Source organism: Coffea arabica, chromosome 9e (genome assembly GCF_036785885.1).
Source record: "Coffea arabica cultivar ET-39 chromosome 9e, Coffea Arabica ET-39 HiFi, whole genome shotgun sequence".
Classification (NCBI taxonomy): domain Eukaryota; kingdom Viridiplantae; phylum Streptophyta; class Magnoliopsida; order Gentianales; family Rubiaceae; genus Coffea; species Coffea arabica.
In genome coordinates, this window is record NC_092327.1 from 1,917,322 (window position 1) to 1,936,422 (window position 19,101).

The window sequence follows — 19,101 nt, forward strand, 5'->3', positions numbered from 1 at the left end:
AATTCCAAAAATACAACACATAATATAACCAAAAGAAAAAAAAATTCCCACCGTTCTTCTTCCACACACTATCCAACACCACCACCACCACCTCCACCACCACCACCACCAATCACTCTCCACTGCCACCGCCACAGCCACCATTCTCCCTCCTCCACCACTGCTGCCACTTTCCCCCTTCCTTTCTCCTTCCTCCCTTTTCTTCCTCCTCTCTCTTCTCTCCTCCATCGCCAATTTTGTGTTTTTGGTCGAAATGATGGATAGAAGACTCAAGCTTCTCATAAGTAAACATTGGTGGAAGAAGACTAGTTGAGCAGTGTCTCGATGGAAAACAATGGCGGGATCTTCTTCTAAAGCCAATCCTTTTTGCCTATATCAAAAAATAATAGTACCAACAAAAAATATGATCAAGAAACACATTAACAAGAAAAGAATGCACAAGATTGCAATCCTATTGGCACCCTTTTCACGAATTTGTGCAGCTGGGGATTTGAAACAGAGGAATGGCTTTCCACGGTCTGAAGGATTGAACCCACAAGAGCCATTATTAGCCCTGCAGGTTTTGCAGCTCATAAAGTAGCTATTTGGTCTTCATCTAACTCAACTTCAACTCCAAGTTTCAAGAAATTGTCAAGAAATCCTAGAGCATCACCTTCGCAGCCCTGTTGAGAGTCTTGTTGGTGTTTTGATCTACATTCAGAAGAAAGGTTTTATAGGGGTTCTTGAGAAGTTTGCATTCTCAGGAACAATGCTTGAAATTTGGAAGGTTTGGAGGTGGACAAAATTTGAGTACGAGAAGGAGAGGGAGAGGGAGGAGGAAGGATGTAGGAGGAGGAGGGAGAATGAGAGAGGGGGAGAAAGAGGGAGAGAGTAGAGTGGTGGTGGTGAGTGGTGTAAGCTTTTTTCAAAATATCTCAAAAAGGTTATAAATTCAAAAAACAATTCCTAAAAATACACTCGAAAACACTCCTAAAAACATTTACAGTAAAATTTTTCCATATGTACAATTACAGTAAAGTTTTTGAAAAATACCTTGTGTGGATTTCCTTTGTTTTCTCAAAACTATTTTTTGTTTGTAGAATCTATAGTAATAAATTCCAAAAATAACTTCAAAAATAACTCCAAAAACACACAAATTCAAATACACCTAAAAACTAAATAAAAAATACTCTCATCTTTCTTCTTCCACACACTACCCACCACCACTACCCCTCTTTGCTCAACCGCTGTGACCACCCCTCCTCGCACCACCGCTGCCGCCATCCACCCCCTCCTCCCTCTTCTTCCTTTTGTTGTTTCTGTTGGTCACAATTCGTCAAAATTAAGCTCAATCTAGAAAATATTATCCAGTTCTTGAACAATTACGCAAGTCTCCTTATCTAGCTTCCAGGGTGTTACCCTGGTTTAAAGCCAAGTAAATCCAATCTTTAGTACTGCTATATATTCTCAGCTTTGCTACCTATATTAAATTAATCGCTCATATTCTTCGACTAATGTATTGTTTATACTAGTTATAAAGCAAGAAGAGATGGGCATTTCCCGCCACCCCATGATCATCATCAAAATCCACCGCAGGGCCAAGGCCATCAGTAGCAGGAGGAGAAAGCAGCATTTCATCCAAATGCCATCCCATTAATCAGGAAAATCCCGATAGTCAGCAAGCTGCTGTCGGCAAGGTTGCCACTGCCGTTCAAGAAGATTTTCATTTGCATATTCTTCAAGATCAAGAATTGCATGATGCAGCTTCACTAATCCCAAATCTTGAACTTCAGCCTTTCTATCAAGACTAAGAACACCATGATGCAGCTACACTAGTCCAAGTTAATCTTGAGGTAGATATTAATACTAGTCTGGAATTCGATATCAGGAAATGACGCAGTCAAATCACAAAAATGGGATCCTTTGATCGTCACCATCATCTTGGTGTAATGGTGACTAGAGCTGTGGTAATTTTAGAAACAATTTTCCAAATAAATCAATGTAACAATGATATGGATACACTAGAAGCTCAAATTCTCATTAATTAATTCAAATATTACGGAGAAACAGATATTTGTGTGGGATTAGAGGGTGAAGAATGTTGTGAAGGAAACTTGCGAGAAAAGGAAGAAAGTATTCACTTAACTAAGCAAACTCAATCTTGACAAAATAAGCAAAATTGTATCTGAAAGAAAATGTGAGCTCACAAGGTTTATTTAATCTTAACTAACTCCCTAACAACTAATTGAATGACGACATGTGTCCATAAGGGAAAAGACAAAAAGTTACAACTGCTACTTATACTCTTCCTTTTGCTCCAGCAGAGGCGTGCTTCTCAGCAAGGGTCGTTCCTCGCCTCTTCAAAAAATTAGCTTTTACCTCTCATGCCTTCTTCCCAATTTCTGACTACCAATCTGAGCTTCCATTTTGACCTGTCCACTGTGACAAGGCCTCCCCCTTAGCACAATCTTGTCCTCAAGATTGGAAACTTGGAAAAACTGTCTCAATGTACTTAGCATCTTCCCATGTTGCTTCTTCTGGTGATGAGTTCCACCACTGCACCAACCAACTGTAGCATTATTCCTCTTCACCATCCTTCTATCAAGCACTGCAATAGGCTCCATCCTCACTCAACCCTCTTTATCAGTGACTAGAAGCTGTGTGGTGGGAACAGCATGCTTACTTACCTTCCTTTTCAGTAAAGAGACATGGAAAAATTGGATGAATTAAGGATTGAGCTGGTAATCTCAGCCTATAAGCTACCTTTCCAATTCTGCTTAGGACCTGATATGGTCCACAATACTTGGCAGAGCGCTTGCGAGTCTCTCTTACAGCCACTGTGTTTTGTTTGTAAGATTGTAGCCTCAAATGCACCCAGTCCCCCACAGCAAATTCCCTTTCACTTCTCTTTCTATCAGCATACATATTTATTCTCTGCTGTGCCAACTCTAGGTTTTTCTTTAGCATAGCGTCTAGCTTCTTTCATTCCTGTAAATAATCCTTCACAGCATCTATATTGGTTTGCAAATATGGCCCTAGAGCTAGTTGTGATGGTTTAAGACCATAAAGTGCCTCAAATGGACTCATCTATATGGAAGTATGGTAGGTGGTATTGTACCACCACTCAGCCAAAGACAACCACTCATTCCATCTTTTTGGTCTATCATTTTAAAATTTAAGGTAATAGTTAATTAACGTAATGTGTTGATTTAATATGATGTATGTATTAATTTTAGTTTAATAATAATTAGTTACCTTTTTTTGAACTATTCAAATTAACAGGTAAAGGTATCCGATGAATAATCTGAACTAGAGATTGAGAGTGTTTGGTAATGGAAGTTAAAATCTGTAGAGTTACTCATGGAGTTTGGTAAAAGACTTAAATATATGGTTTAGAGTTTAGTAAAATGGATTTTTGAGAGTATCCGACCCCTGCCATGTCTAGTCAACATGACTTGTTTATTCTCACACATGAAATGTCCCGTACTTCTTCTGAGGCCCAAACTTGTTGAAGGCCCAAATGAGATTTTGATACGCGAGCTAGTAAGTTAAAGATGACAAATTGCTTTTCTTTTAGACAAATTTCACCATTTCTTGTGCACACTGCACAATCCAGTAACCGTCAACAATCGTCCCTAACGCGGTCGCTAAGTCTCTGTTCGCTTGATATAAAATTCCCTATAAGACAGAGTTCAAAAATCCCATCCCATTTCCTTCAATTGATTATATCACAACTCCAACTTCCATTCTCATTGTTCTTCCCCACGTATATATTGAATTCATCTTCTGTATATCTCGTTTGAGAAGGACTCAGAAGCAGTAGTTGAAAATTTATCCTCCCAACCCAGATTGCACAGCCATTTCTAGTGCAGAGCTGGAAATAGAGCTATTCAATCGCCCCTGTTCTTCTCCTACTCATCTCTTGATCATCTCTCTCCATTTTTAATCAATCTTTATACTTTCTTCATCCCTTCAGTCGGTCAATGCTAATCAGATTCTCCTTCAGTCAAGAATTATTGCTTTTCTTGATAATTTCTTGGACAGATTCGGTCTCTTTTTTCCAACTTCTAAGATGAAGGACAAGCAAGTCAAAATTTTGATTTACTCTTGCTGTTTCTCACATCCATTGCGTTTCTTAATTCATTATTCATATCTTGGATTGATTGTTTATTGTACAGACGGAGAGCTGAAGGGTCTAAGAAACAAAAACAAGGTGAAGATCCCGAGGCCACGTCGAAGGAACTGGCTCATCTTCCTGAGTAAGAACTATCAAGAAGTGTCCACAATCTAAGACCACGTGGAAATAATGGTCTTGATCTTAAGAGTACTGGTGAAGTAGGCAGCATGGGCAATGTTCATCATCAGCCTAAACCTGTTGATCCTGATCAAGGCCAAAAGGCAGGTTCTTATAATCTAAGCTCGCATAAAAATGCTGGTCTAGGTCTCTAAGAGTACTGGTGAAGGAAGCAGCAAGGGCAATGTTCATCATCAGCTTACACCAGTTGATCCTCAAGATGGTTAAGGCTCAAAGACAGGTTTTTACAATCTAAGATTGCATAAAAATCCTGCTTTTGGTCTTAAGAGTACTGGTGAAGGAAGCAGCAAGGGCACAGTTCATCATCAGCTTACACCAGTTGATCCTCAAGATGGTCAAGAACCAAAGAACAGATATAATCTAAGACACCGTGGAAATAGTGGTGCTGTTATTAAGAGCACTAGTGAAGGAGGCAGCAGGGGAAAATTCCAAACTCAAGCGAGTACTAAATGTTCAAGGCGGCCATAGTTCTTACATGAGTACAGATTCAGCAATTTCAGAAGATAACTTCAAGAAAGATCCTGCATATCCTGGCTTGCATTGTAAATCTACAGGATCATCAAAGAAACATCCACCTTATGGAGATGATGATGACAATAAAGGTCCTCCCGGTGCTTTTACTGGAAGCAGCATTGAACTTCAATCTGGCAGAAGGACATCAACATTAGTGAAGTAGCAGACAGAAGAATTCTTGTTTCTGTGGTCATATTCTTTATAAAGTAGATTAGTAGGTATGTCTTTGTATTGCTATTCAAATGATTTTTGTTGATCTTAGTCCCTAACTTTTGATGTTTACAAAATAAATGGATGATACTAATATATTTTCAAGATATACTTTGAGTTATGAAACAAATCAGATTCAAAGATTAAGTGCAATTGAAAGAAACAAAAGTTGCTGAAAGCTGTTGGACGCTTGTTAAGACAGGATCGGACGTCCGATAATTATTGTGCAACTTCGGACGCATGAAGAACTCCATCACCGGACGTCCGAAGGAAATAAGACATTCCCCCTAACTCACTGACTTCGATCGGACGCAAGTATCGGACGTCCGATAATATCCTTCAAACTTGACGAAAGCTGTCGGACGCTCACAAAGATAATATCGGACGTCCGATAGAATTGAGATATTCCTTCTAACTCATTATCTGCTTTCGGACGCAAGCACCGGACGTTCAATAGAATTGAAGAAGCTTTTCAAACTCATTGCCTGCTGTCGGACGCATGCTACGGATGTACCGGACGTCCGATACTCCCAACGGCTAGTTGACTCTTCAACTACTTTCTATCCGTTGGAATCATTAATGAAGCACTTTCTTGGTCTCCTGTAAATAGAGCATGGTCAGAAATTTCAAATAACTTTTGTACACTGAAGATACAAAAGATATAGAGTAGTTTTAGTGAGAAAACACTCTCCAAGAAAGATTTGTAGTCTTGGTGGTATGAAGTTTATTGTAAGCTTTTCATTTGTGAGTGAATACTTCAATAGTGTAACTCTGTGAGGGTTGTCCTAAGGGATAGTAAAACTTTCCAACTTGACCGAATGGAGCTTGGGGTAAGGAGGAAGTGAACCTTCCTTTATACACAAGATTGATTGTATTTCATGAACTTGAAAAAACTTGTTTGAATTGATCTACAAGCTCAAGAGGCGCTTGGTAGTCAATTGGTTTGCAATTCTTCTCTTCTTATTTGCTTATTGTTATTTTGTGATCTTTAAATTGCTTATATCTTCTACTTCTCTCAAGTGATTTTGTTCATTGATTGATTGATTCATTGTGTGATCACTTAGAAAAGAGGGTAAATTTCATATTGAGCAAAAAGTGCCCATAATCTGATTAGTTTCTTAATTCACCTAATATACCCCTCCTTAGGTTGTTTTCGATCCTTACAATTTTGACAGTGGATTAATTGAACAACTATAACGAATTTGACTGGCTCAATAGCCATTTTGATTTTCTGTTTGATTCGCTTTCTTATCGTTAAGGATTTGCCTGATCTGAGATTGGTTAAGTTATCTTTTATTTAGCAATGTTTATGGCAAAAAAACAAATGGAAGTGCTGGCTAATTTAATGAAAAAAAAAAGTTTGGCTATACATTGATTACATTCTATTAAAATTTATTTACGTGCGATGTGGATGGTTTTGCATTTTCCAGGAAACGGAATATATCCACCATACACTATGGTAGGTATATTGGGGAACTTTAGTGCATGATGCTTTTTGTTTTGATATAATCTGATGAAATAGGTAGACTTATTTCCCTATATTAGTGTTTGGTAACTATACGTCAATATTTAGATTGCTATTTTCTAAAGTTTTTATAGAAAATACATTATAACGATTTGATTTGTTGTATGTGAGGTACAAAAATCATTGAAAAATGTATTCACGAAAAAAAAAGGGCATTCTAAACAAGGCATAACTATTTAAATCTTAAATATTATGCACGGTGCTATTGACGGATGTTAATTTTTATGTTAATTATTTTTGAAGAAGCAGAAACAGTAACAAGTTTTCATGTAGAGCTCTGTTTTAAATGGTTCGTTGTTGCTTCCCTAGGGGTTAGGGGAGCACGGGCCCAAAAGGTTGTCAGAAAAACTGCTCGAGCCAATTTAGTGTAAAATGCATAAGATATAACTTTGTATGCACATAATATAATTCACTTTCAATAACGTGTAACTATAGAACAAAATTTTGTAAACCCCACATAGAATGTGAAAAACGATATATAAGATGCGATTTGAACCTTATATATATCTGAAAAAGCAAAAACAGTAGCAAGTTTTCATGTAGAGCTCTGTTTTAAATGGTTCGTTATTGCTTCCCTAGGGGTTAGGGGAGCATGGGCCCGAAAGGTTGTCAGAAAAACTGCTCGAGTCAATTTAGTGTAAAATGCACAAGATATAACTTTGTATGCAAATAATATAATTCACTTTCAATAACGTGTAACTATAGAACAAAATTTTATAAACCCCACATATAATGTGAAAATCGATATATAAGATGTGATTTGAACCTTATATATATATATATTTTTTTTTTTTGGCCAAATTTTGGTCATGAATCTTCAGGAACGGTTCTGCAACCGTTCTTGCCCCTCCTCTGGGTTAGGGCGCCAGTGCGACACATGGAGTTACCAAGTACGACTGAACAAACTTATTTGTTTTTTATATGCTTAACTTCAAATACCTTTTTTTTTTAATACTTGCAAAGGAAAGTAGCTTTCGGGGATTTTGTAGCTCTAATTCGAAAGGTAATTCCAGGGACTTGCTGGCTAATGCATCAGAGAGGGGAATCTATGAGTACTTGTAGAGTTCCAAGATGTTGATTTTCTTGTATAGTGAGTGATTCAAACGATTTTTCCAACAAAAATAATGAAAAAAAAGATGAAGTTGAGAGACATACTTTAACAAAGTGCGGAAAGTGGGTTTTTTTCCCCCTAGACGTAGATTTTACAAACCACTGTACAAACTTTATCTGGGCTTTAAGAAATCACACTCTTTTTTTTTTTCTGAAGTTTCTTTTCACTTCCATACAATTTTCTCGTACAACCGATAAAATTATTTCATAGTTTCATAGTTTCTTTTGGTGATGATTTCACTTATTACAATGAAAAATGTGTGACAATGGGGCACTAGAATGATTAATTAACAAAGACAGTGCAATTTTGTATATTAAAGAACATTTATATCGGCTTCTCCACTAAATGAATGGTTTTTTGTGTACATCTCGTCAAAAAAGTTAATATAAATACCCTTGATAACAAGTGGTATATAATTGCATCTAGAATTAATTTATTTTTCTTGATTATTTCTATTGCTTTATTAGTATTTTTTTTTCGTTTTAATTTTCCTGTTTTTTTCTTTGTACTAATTTTCCCTCTTTCTCGTGGCTTCTGGTTATAAAATGTACATCTTCTCTTTGCAATCAAGCTGGCTGGAACCAAGAACTTAAGAGACAGATCAGGTACAAGAGCCCTCCAATAGCAGTATAGCTACCTTGATAGATGACATTCTTAACATGCAGAAGCTGTTTCGCATGTGCTTGTTTCGCTTGGTTAATGAGGAAAGTATTACAAAGAAGTAAAATATTAGGCCATGCTTGGATTACTTGTTTCCGTCGAAAAATATTGTCGTTTTCCGTGATCACCTTTTTCCCTCACATATATCAAATCGCTATAGTAATTTTTTCATGAAAAATGATAGAAAATGCAATCCAAACACAACCTAAGTTCCCATGCCTTAAGCATTTTTGTGGATGAGGAATGGAATTTTCTCAGTGCTATTTGAGCACTAGATGTACAGACCTTTCGAGCCTTTGGTCGCACATGTAATTATTCATTACAATGAATGAAATGAATCTAACGTTTCGTAAAAAAAAAAATCAAGGTGACTGGACTGTTAGCTGTGCCTCTATTTCTTCTGAAAGTTAGCATTTGTCGCTGTGAAGTTTGTCTAAAAACTCCATAAAGCTTTCATCTTTTGTTCTGCTGGCTTGGGCTTTTCTTTTTTTTTTTTTCTTGTTTATTTGGAGCCTTGAATCTGTTATCTTGCTAATTGAATTATGGCCTTTATGTTCTCTGTTGAAAGGTTTTAGATATTATCAGCATTTGTTAGCATGTGTTTGCTTGTGCTGTTTCCTTTTATTGTTTTGACTTACGAAGCGTTTGATAATATTGAAAATTGAAAATTGAAGTCTGAATCCATTAAGTTATTGAATTGTTAAGTATTAAATTTAATATATTTGAATGCATATCACAATCAGTGATAAGTGGAAAGTTTATTACTGAATTTTGGGAGCATGTTTTGTTTAGAAAATTTAATGTCACTTAGGGTCCGTTTGTTTCGGGTGAAAATGTTTTCCAGGAAAATATTTTCCTAATTTCCCGTGTTTGGTTGCACAAAAGTTACTGAAAACATTTTCCTATGTAAAATATTTTCACTCATCTTATGGAAAACAACTTCCTTTCCAAACTTACTGAAGTTGTTTTCCGAAATGCATGCATCCCGCCTGTAGTATATTTCAAACTTACTGAAAACATCTTGTAATATGTTCTTTTTTTTTTTTAGTGTAAACAGGAGAACTCGAACCCAAGACCTCTTCCTTACACTCCCTCCCCCGTACCACCCAACCTAACCTAACCCTCCCCCTAGTATATTCAAAAAAAAAAAAAAAAAAAACCTCATCCTACTCATCCTATGTTAGTAATTAATTATGTATAATAGGGACATTTTTTTCTAGAGAAACTTTCAGCAGTGAGAGTGCAAGATATATGTCACAATAAGCATTGCATGTGATTGATATTTGACACTAAATGGCCAGCAATTTGTTTATTGCTTAAGGAGATATTTTTTGTTCATATATACATTTTTCCAAGATTTTTTAAAGTTAAACAATGAGATAAATTTTCTTATTTTGCATGGGAAGAAGTATGTAGTTATAATGTGTAGAAAGTAAAGATAGAGATAAAAGTGAAAATATTTCAATAGTTAAACAAACACCAGAAAAATGAAGTAAGAAAATATTTTTAATAAGCTAACCAAACACCTAAAAATGATGAAAGGGAAATGATTTTCATGGAAAATTACTTCCACGGAAAATATTTTCCCAAGGAAAACATTTTACTTCCAACCAAACAGACCCTTAATTAATTCAGACATTCAATTTTTGATTATCAAACGGTCTGAATATGTTAAGATCTGATTTATTTAAGTTTAAGTGTTGAATTGAGTTATCAAATAGGGCAATCTAGTTTTGTTTAATTGAAAAGCAGAAAAAGCGTAAAAGACAAAAAAAAAGGTAATAAAATAAGATTTATTGCTATCAGACATCTGTAAAATCTCCATGACAATTTTGCCTTTTGTTCTGCTGGCTTTTTTTTTTGGAGTCTTGAATTAGAATATTTGTGTTCTCTGTTCAAAGCCCTTAAACATTATCAGCATGAATTAGTATATGTTTGCTTTTGCTGTTTGATTTTACTGCATTGACTTAGTTTAGTTTGGATCTGTTTAAAAGAAAAAAAAAAAGAAATGTTAAAGTTAGAAAATTATTGCACCATTTGCTGAGAAAACAGATCATCTTCTTTCCACTAACCGCTGAGGAGGATTCCACTTAAGACAAGAATCCAACCTCTCCTAAATCTGCTGAGATAAGCCCTTTGAAGAAAAGGCGTGATGCTATGATGTGAAGTTCCCCCCATAACTTCGTACTATCTTTTATTACATTAATGTACCACTGAATTGTTGGACTATCATCCTTTTGGAATCATATTAAGATCCATTAAGATTCAATTTATCATTAGAATTCAATGGATCCTATGATATTATATACTCCCTCCGTTCCAATTATTTAGTCATATTTCAGAAATTCAATTTTTTAAAAATAGTAGTTTGATTGTGATGTTTGTACTTATCTTTCCAATTTTATCCCCATAAATTCTAAATTTAAATTTGAATGGTAATATATATATATATATATATAATTAGAAAGAAGGATTATATTGAAAAGAGAGACTAAAAGGAGTTTTGACTTTTCCAACAGGATAAATGTTTTGGGACATCCCAAAATAGAAAGTAGGACACTTTCAATGAGACCGAGGGAGTAACTATCATGAAATATGAATTAAGCAATTAACATGTTACCCTACCTTTGTTTTGAACAAAATCGCACTGGAAAGTATGTAGTTGCTTGACAGTTATGCAAATGACAATTGTACTATTAAGCTGTGCTTATGTTAATTATGTCTTTATTATGTGATTAGGAATGGTACATGAGCTTATTGATAATGCAGCCTTTGAACCATATAATATGAAACTTGCCTTAGCAAGGGCACAACACAAGTAAGAACACATTGAAGGGCCAATGCTGTGCCTAACACAGCCTGATTCCCCTAGTTTCCTTTACAAGTAATGTTGGTCTCTTATGGCAAGAATGGAAAAGCTTGACAGATGGCTAGTTGATGAATGAAATGTCAAGCATATAGTACTATGCTAGGATCAAATGATTGTTTATATTATTATAAAATTGGTTCAACTGCCACGTGGATAGAATTTCCACAAATTGCAATGTCCCTTTTCCAGGAAATCACATGCCATCTAAGACGTAGCAGTATTTTGACAAATTATGCAATTATGATTAATTGGCTTTTCTTTTTTCTTTGTGAAACAAAAACAAAATTCACAATGAAGTAAATTACGAATGCTTTTGGTTTTTCTGTAACAATATATTGGTATCACTTGAACAATCTTAACCAAATAAAAGGAAATACAATTTTGCATAATCAACATTTACAGATACAACACCAAGCTGCCCTTTTTATTCTTTCAGCAATGCATATAAATCACACTTCTTTTTCAAATATTTGAAAGAAAAAGGTTGAGTTAGGTTCATGTAGCTGCCCTAATTGGATAGAGTCACACAGGTGAGATAGCAGGAAACCGAGAGGAGTGGTAATCAAGGATTATTTCTTCTTTCTAGCAGGTTTCTTCTTTGTTGCTGCTTTCTTCTTGGACTTCTTGAGTCCAGCTCCACTCTCCTGTCAGCCAACAGAATGATACAATCACGGTTCATTCATAAAACTACCAATTATGATGTGGTTTTAAATATAAATCTGCTAAATCAACCTACACCTGGATGTTGTCAACATCATTTATCAATCTATATTAATTTAAAGTTATGCTGAACTGAATGAGGTTTAAAAGTAATATAGCGAAGAAACCGCCAGCCCCAAACTTCGATCAACTTTAGAAACTATTTCGTTGTGAAGAACACATGGGAGGCTGACATTTTGAGATTCAGTATTCAGTTGTAGCACAGATCATACCCTTCTGTATTGTCTATAAGCAATTTGACCAGTCAACTCCTGTCCATTTCCAGCTACATAAACCTGAAGATGACCATTAGGTTAATAAGCACCATATGATGTGAATTTGGCATAAAATATTACGTCTACAAAGCAATAGAAAAAAGAAACAAAGGGAAAGTAAAGCGTATTGCAAGTATCAAAGAACAGGAAGCAACGCGGAAAAAACAATCAGAAACCTCAAGCAACATAGAAATGCAGAATCCAAACATTTCTGTAACAAAACCAACTTAAAGCGAATCATTGTGCTTAAGTCATGAAAACTATCAGCTAAGATATAGACTCAACATAACAGTAGATCTATGTTCAGAAACTATTGAAAAAAAAACAACAATCTGAACGCAATTCTTCAGACAAATGGAGTTTGTGTTTCAACTTACTCTTCTTCCGTCAGCAGCTGTATACCAGTGCCCAGAAGATTTACCTACTGCATGTATCCTTCTTTTGCCAGCATCTTTAGGATTTTTAGCAGAACATCTAGGATTTATCCAGCTCTCTGATTCCTGTGACAACTCTTGAACACTTGATTTTCTTGCACTCTTTTGGCTCCTTGTTGAGCTTGGCCCATTCTTAGGTCCCTTTTTACCATGTTTCGGAATTTCTCGTTGATTGAATTGGCCCCTGAATAAGTAAGACATGGTACATTATACATCTACCACAAGTATCCGTTAAAACTTTGAAGTGTGCATATTATTAACATCTTACATGTAATCAATTGGGCATGCATTAAGCTGTTTCTGTCCTTGGTTGTTTCCAGCCTCCAAGGGAAAAAAGTTGGGCAAACGAGAATGAACGAGCTTTTGGATCCTTGGATCCTCGTGATAATAATAGGCATGAGCAGGTGGTTGAGGCCCGGCCACATGTTCTTCTACATTATTCTTACTGAAATTGCTGGTTTCATAACAGTCTTTGTCGCAATTCCAAAATCCATTTTTACCTTTCACAGATCTGAAATACTCCTCGCAAACCTCATCAAAAGCTGGAGTAGGTATGTTCAAGGGCTTCTCTGAATGAATTTCTTTCCATAAATCCTCAGATTGGGACATTCTAGCTGAGGCTTTAGATTTCTTCACTTCAGCTGCAGCTTCAACTAAGTGGGGACCAGAAGCTCTGTCTTTTGAAGAAAATTCTACTTGATTGACTACTTTCTGTGGACCTCCAGGGGGAGAAGGTTCATCAGAATCAGAATCAGAATCTATCAACTGGAACTTTCTAAGGGGACTGACATGTAACTCAGGGAAAACCAATCTGTTGCAAGTAGAAGCATTTGAAACCTCTTTCTTCTTCCTCTCCTCTGCCTGTATTGCTGCTTGTGAGGCTACAAGCCCATGACCAGTTAAAGTGAACTTTGAACTGCCGCAGATGGGATTGTGATGCTTTGAAGCATTGTCTGCTATTGAAACTGCACATTTAGTAAGGGCGAGTGTTAACTGCTCGGAATTCAGGTTTCATTTATCTGTTAAATAACAAAGGAAGATGATTTTGAACAACCAAAAAACATTATACTGAAAATGGCTGAAAGATAAAAATCCAGATACAACGGAAAAGGTCATCATCAGGTACTAATAATAAGTGAGAATATTACCAGTTATTTAGTTATGCTAAATAGGTTGTGAAGACAGATCCCCACACCCATGTGCCACCATAGAGTCATCAATGACATCATAGCTTAAGGGAACTAAATCAAGTGATGCAAAATTGATGTCTAATCCTCATCTGTGTAAATAGTAATCCTGCCCAATAGCCTACTAAAGCCTATAAGGTTCATCTCCAAATGAAGCTACATACTAAAGATTGGAAGCCGCAACAAATGCTTTACCACGTTATGTTGATGTTGACTCGTGCAAGACGTACTCATTTCACCTTCACCAAGAGTAGGACAGATTTTATGCCAAATTTCGTTATTTACTAATCTCCTATTAATTCATCACAAATAGTCTGCTAAAGGTTTGCACTATAATTCAATTTGAACGGCAAAAATGGTTTCCCAAATATAAAGACACGAAAGCATAAATCCACAAAGCCTAAGTCTTTACTGGATCTTATATAATAAGTTACAAACATGGTCCTCCAAATTCAGATATAAGAGAACAAATGCAAGAAGCAAGTAATTGAGCAACAAAAACTCAACTTTTGCAGGAGGGAATACACTAAAGTCTTTACAATCTTATATTTTCTGCACTAAAAACTATGACTGCTAGTCATAGGGTACGCATACTCATGTACTGGACTTCTACTACTGCAGATTTCTTGCTAAGATATTTTATCGAGGCAATATACTTTCATAATTCGTGGAGTCTTTTAAATAATTTGACAATAGTTTCCTATTTCTCAACTTACAAATTCTTCATTTCCATGTTCTTGATCAGATTCTCACAAATCGGACAACTTTGTTAGACATGCACATTACCCTATTTAACATTCCTTATAACAAGAAAGACTTAATCTATGTTCTATAACAATTCCCAGAGCTGTAGAAAATTCATAATCTAAAGCAATATCTTTATGAAAACCTTAAAACTAAAACTTTCTTCCTTGTCAAACCGGGCTTGCTACTAAAAATGAACCCCTTTCTGTTCTCACAAACTCAAAACGCTGGGGACCAAAAAAAAAAAACTTTATCCTTTAGTTTCTCTGTCTGTGTGAGAAATCAAATAAGCTACTAAGATCCCAGAACTCAAAAACTAGAAAGGGGAAAAAAAAAAGAAAAATAATGAAATTTGTGAAAAATCCAATCTTTTCACCTGGAGACGGATCTTCCTGGGAAGAGAACTCTTCAATCTCATCATCTACATTGAACCACTCCTCTTTGGATTTCCCTTTCTGGGTGGCTAATGTGGGCCCTCGCCGGAGCCGTTTGAGGGTCCGAGGTGTGTCCGATACTTGTGGTTTAAAGCCCATTGTTGGCGTTTCAAAATCATCCTCCTCGTCGTCGTTGTTGTTTGAACGGATGGTAGCTCCGGCAGATGATCTTTTAGCTGGTTTGATATTATAGCTGGTTGATGGTTCGGGTCTTCTAGCGGTCTGGGGCTCCGGGTCCGGGTCCAGGTCCAAATCGAACCCTAGTGAGAATGATGGAGGTTCAAAATCCGCCATTGCGCGGTGGATTGAGGTGACGAATGCGACTGTTTAGGTTTTTTATTTTTATTTTTTTCGAAGGATTTGCATTTGTTTTTGCGCCAAAATGAGATACAAAAATGAACTTTTTGGCGCTTAATTTGCGGATTTCAACTTTTACCAACACTTCCTTTCCTTCTAATCTTATTAAAATTGCATTCAAAAAAGGGCATCTGCAAAGTAATCTGATTTCTTATTGTGCTATACGCTGTCGTTTCGTGACGGGAGAATTTTGCAAATTTGTTTTAGCTTCTTCAAGTCCAAAAATGCAACTATAATAGTTTGGCGTTCATTCCTTGCAGTTTATTATGAGATCATCATCATATATAAATAGATTAAACCATTAGGGCTTGATTTCACGTTTTCTTTGAATACAAAAAAAAAAAAAACTTGATTCGACCTCCAACTTAATAAAAATGTGTTTGAGATTAGGTCGAATAGTAATTGAGTCAAAATCATGGATTATAAGCAATGTTAAAGTCAATAAGAAAAAGGTGGTGTGTGTGCTAAAGCCAATATTACAGCGAGTGTGTGTTTGGTAGTAGATTATTTGGGATAATTTAAAAAAATACTGTAGCACTTTTTGATGTGATATAAAATGTGTTGATAATATAAACAAATAATTTTTTATAAATAATTCTCAATCCAAACAAACCGCCTTAACTTGATTATCATTGATTTTGCCCCTATTGCTAAAATATATTATGCAAATTTCTTTGGTTCTTTTTCTTTTTGAATTCTCCTTTCTATTGTTTTTTTACTATAATCTAATATGTAAGCAAACAAGATAACATTTTTATGGATGTTTAAAATGCAATTCTACAAAAATGTATCATCTTAATTCCCTTTTGGTGATCACTTAGGCATTATCATTTAGTCAAATAAGTATGTATTAAAATAAAATTAAATGGATTGATTAGCCAAATTGATGTGAACTCAACCCAGTAAGAATCTGTTTTGAAGAACTAAGTCGATCAGGTAGGAAGGAACTATCTTGACAAAGTTATGAACAACAAATATCTTACTAGATTTAAAGAGAACCCGTCTCTAGAAACTTAGTGGATTAGTTAGTAGTTGGAAAGAATAAGATGACATGATCATTTTACTTTGAACATCACAAGTATTTGATACAATTCAAGAAGAAACTCACGTTTCGTTAAGGAACTCCATAAGAGGAGAACAATTCACTTTTATTGATTCATTTCTTCAAGTGTCTTACAATGGAACAGAAGCAACCTATTTATAGTTAAAATTTAAACTACTAAGACTAATCCAATTTGGACAAAGATTTAGTCACTTATTTTCCTAACTACTTTTAAATGGCTCAAATAGCTGACATAACTGACCATATTTATTCATAATAACGACTAACTAACCAACTAAACAAAAAATAAAAAATCAAGCAAAACAAAAGAAATCAAACAAAATTAAAAACCCTAAGATCAGTTTGACGGGAATATGCGAGGTAGATGACTAGATTGGTAGTCAGATACGAGGCAGAGACAAATCAAGAAGAAAACTTTGCTCCACAGTGATCCAAGGTGGATCCGTGTGCGGATTGTCACGCGGATCTGCTTCCAGGCTCCAAATGACGTTCACAAACTTAATTTCATCTAACTCCATCCCCTTCACGACTTCATGTATTCTAATGGAATCTTGAACATCATAAATTGGTGTTAAAAAGGCTCTCAAACATTTTGGCACGAGCTCTCGCCCTACCTAAATGGACAAAACGAAAACATCCTCTCACTTGCATTAACTGGATCTGTTGATAAAATAGCTGTAGTATAACACCTCCACCCTCCTCGCCCCCACCCCCCCCCCCCCCCACAACACCCAACCCACCAAAAAAAAAAAAAAAGAAAATCCCAAAAGGAAGGAAAAAGGACGAAAGAGTAGGTTAGCTGCTTATAGTCTTTGATTCATGTAACTAACTCTCAATTAAAGATTTACAAGGAAAATAATCAAAGGAAAAAGAAACATGTTCAACTACTTTCCTATTCACACAGGCCAAAATTTCCAAGAACCATTTCCACCCCATTTCCATTGGGATCAAGGAAGTGGTGACAAGATGGAGATAAATGGAGGCTGAGAGGTCCTTGTTCTATATCTGAATTCAGAACCTAATAAAAAACTTTACAGGACATAACAAATATACGAATACAATTAACAAACTTTACAGGACCTAATTTACACCTGCCCTTACATCTCAGCCTCTGGTATGCTTTGCAGGGCAGGCCTCCAGGACCTTGGATGTGTCTCATTTCCGTCACCAAGGTTGAGCAACAGTGCTAAAACCTCTTTCACCGGTTTCCCTTGTACATCCACCTTACTCAGAAGTTCCTCCAATTGCTTCTTCGTGATCTTGATCTTCACCTCTGCCCCTGCCGTGGTAGAAGAAGGAAGAGATTTAGCCCCCTTCTTTCCTCCAGGAAAACTCTCCTCCTCTGTTTTCATTGGCTTCGCATACAACTTATTGTCTTGGCCAACCCCACTAGAAGAAAACACGGTTTTCTTGGCCTCTGATGGCACCGGCGAGGGAGAGCCCCAATCATCCCCTCCCCATTGTGTGGATGATTCTTTGATAATACAGTTTCCCATCTTCTAACAAATGAATGCTTGTAATCGATTATTAGTATTGAATTCAAGAGAGTAAGATCATAAGTTGGTGTTTATATATATATAGGCAGGTAGGGCCCGCAGGGGAGCCTTTGGCCCCACAGTCTATAATAAAAAACTAAAAATATAAGAAAACTGGATGGGGGGTGTAATGTTTGGTAAAAAGTTTTTAAAATAACAATATAGGACTTTTTGTAACGTGACGTATGTGAAATGAAATAAGAATATGATTAAAGAGATAAAAATGTAATTGAAAAATATATTTTTTTAAAAAAATTTCTTTTAATGACTAATTCAAACAACCAAAAAAATTACACAAAAGACAACAATTTCATATCTAAAAATATGACCATTGAATATGCATATAATGAAAAGAAAAAATTTGATGCTATTTTCTATAATGTACGCAAAAAAAAAAAAAAATTCTGCACGTTTCAAAGGGATCCATGTAAACTGTAAGCAAAATGATGTATGAGTAAATTGTGTGAGCAAAATCCCAATGAAGATATATATATATATATATATATATATATGTGTGTGTGTGTGTTTGTAATGACAAAATTTTATTTTATTTTTATACTAATCTACACTATGGAGAGCGAAAGTCTAAAAAAACTTGTATAAGAATTAGAGAGCGAACCACCAAATCAGACATATATACAGTTACATTCTCTGAATTTTTTAAGAATAAGGAAGCACTCCACTATCCAGGAACCCTCGACCAACAAGGATACATGGCGAAGAAAAAGGCCGTGGCAGACAACCGATCAAGAAGTTGCCAGGAGGGATGACAAGGGTGTCCTACCTGGCAGGTGATGGTGCGTTTGACGTCGGAATGTTCGGGTGTCCCACTGTTCTTGGTTGGGGCCTCGATTGAGGCAATTTGGTTGGTTGACGCCACCCCCACTTAAGCTTATTGAACCGGTGGTGGCTCAGCACACTTCAGTCGGCTAATTGATGGACCATTAAATTTTAGAAATAACTTTAGTTATAAATGAAGAAGAAAAAAATGTGATAGAAAATGACTTCTATTTGTACCAAAAGAGGAATGCATTTTTGGCATAGTTTCAACATTATCTACATGTATTATATAATGTCTAATGAGATTGATTCGATTCAAAATAATGGTTAAAAATATTTTCACCCAATTTTTTGAAAAGAGACACATAGAAAGTGATAAAAGGTTTGGATACCAAAATTATCCCAAATAAT

The 19,101-nt window shown here is 35.9% G+C and overlaps 1 protein-coding gene across 1 annotated transcript; it reads right to left on the minus strand.

Moving 5' to 3' along the window:
• Positions 1 to 11,546: 11,546 nt before the first annotated feature.
• On the minus strand, positions 11,547 to 15,411 carry LOC113709617 (uncharacterized). The gene is made up of 5 exons (XM_027232412.2): positions 14,898 to 15,411; positions 12,859 to 13,555; positions 12,534 to 12,774; positions 12,115 to 12,177; positions 11,547 to 11,826 (listed from the first exon to the last, which is right to left on the minus strand). Exons 1-5 carry the CDS (start codon positions 15,247 to 15,249, stop codon positions 11,752 to 11,754), a joined length of 1,428 nt encoding a protein of 475 aa, XP_027088213.1. The 5' UTR covers positions 15,250 to 15,411; the 3' UTR covers positions 11,547 to 11,751.
• Between the last annotated feature and the right edge of the window lie 3,690 nt (positions 15,412 to 19,101).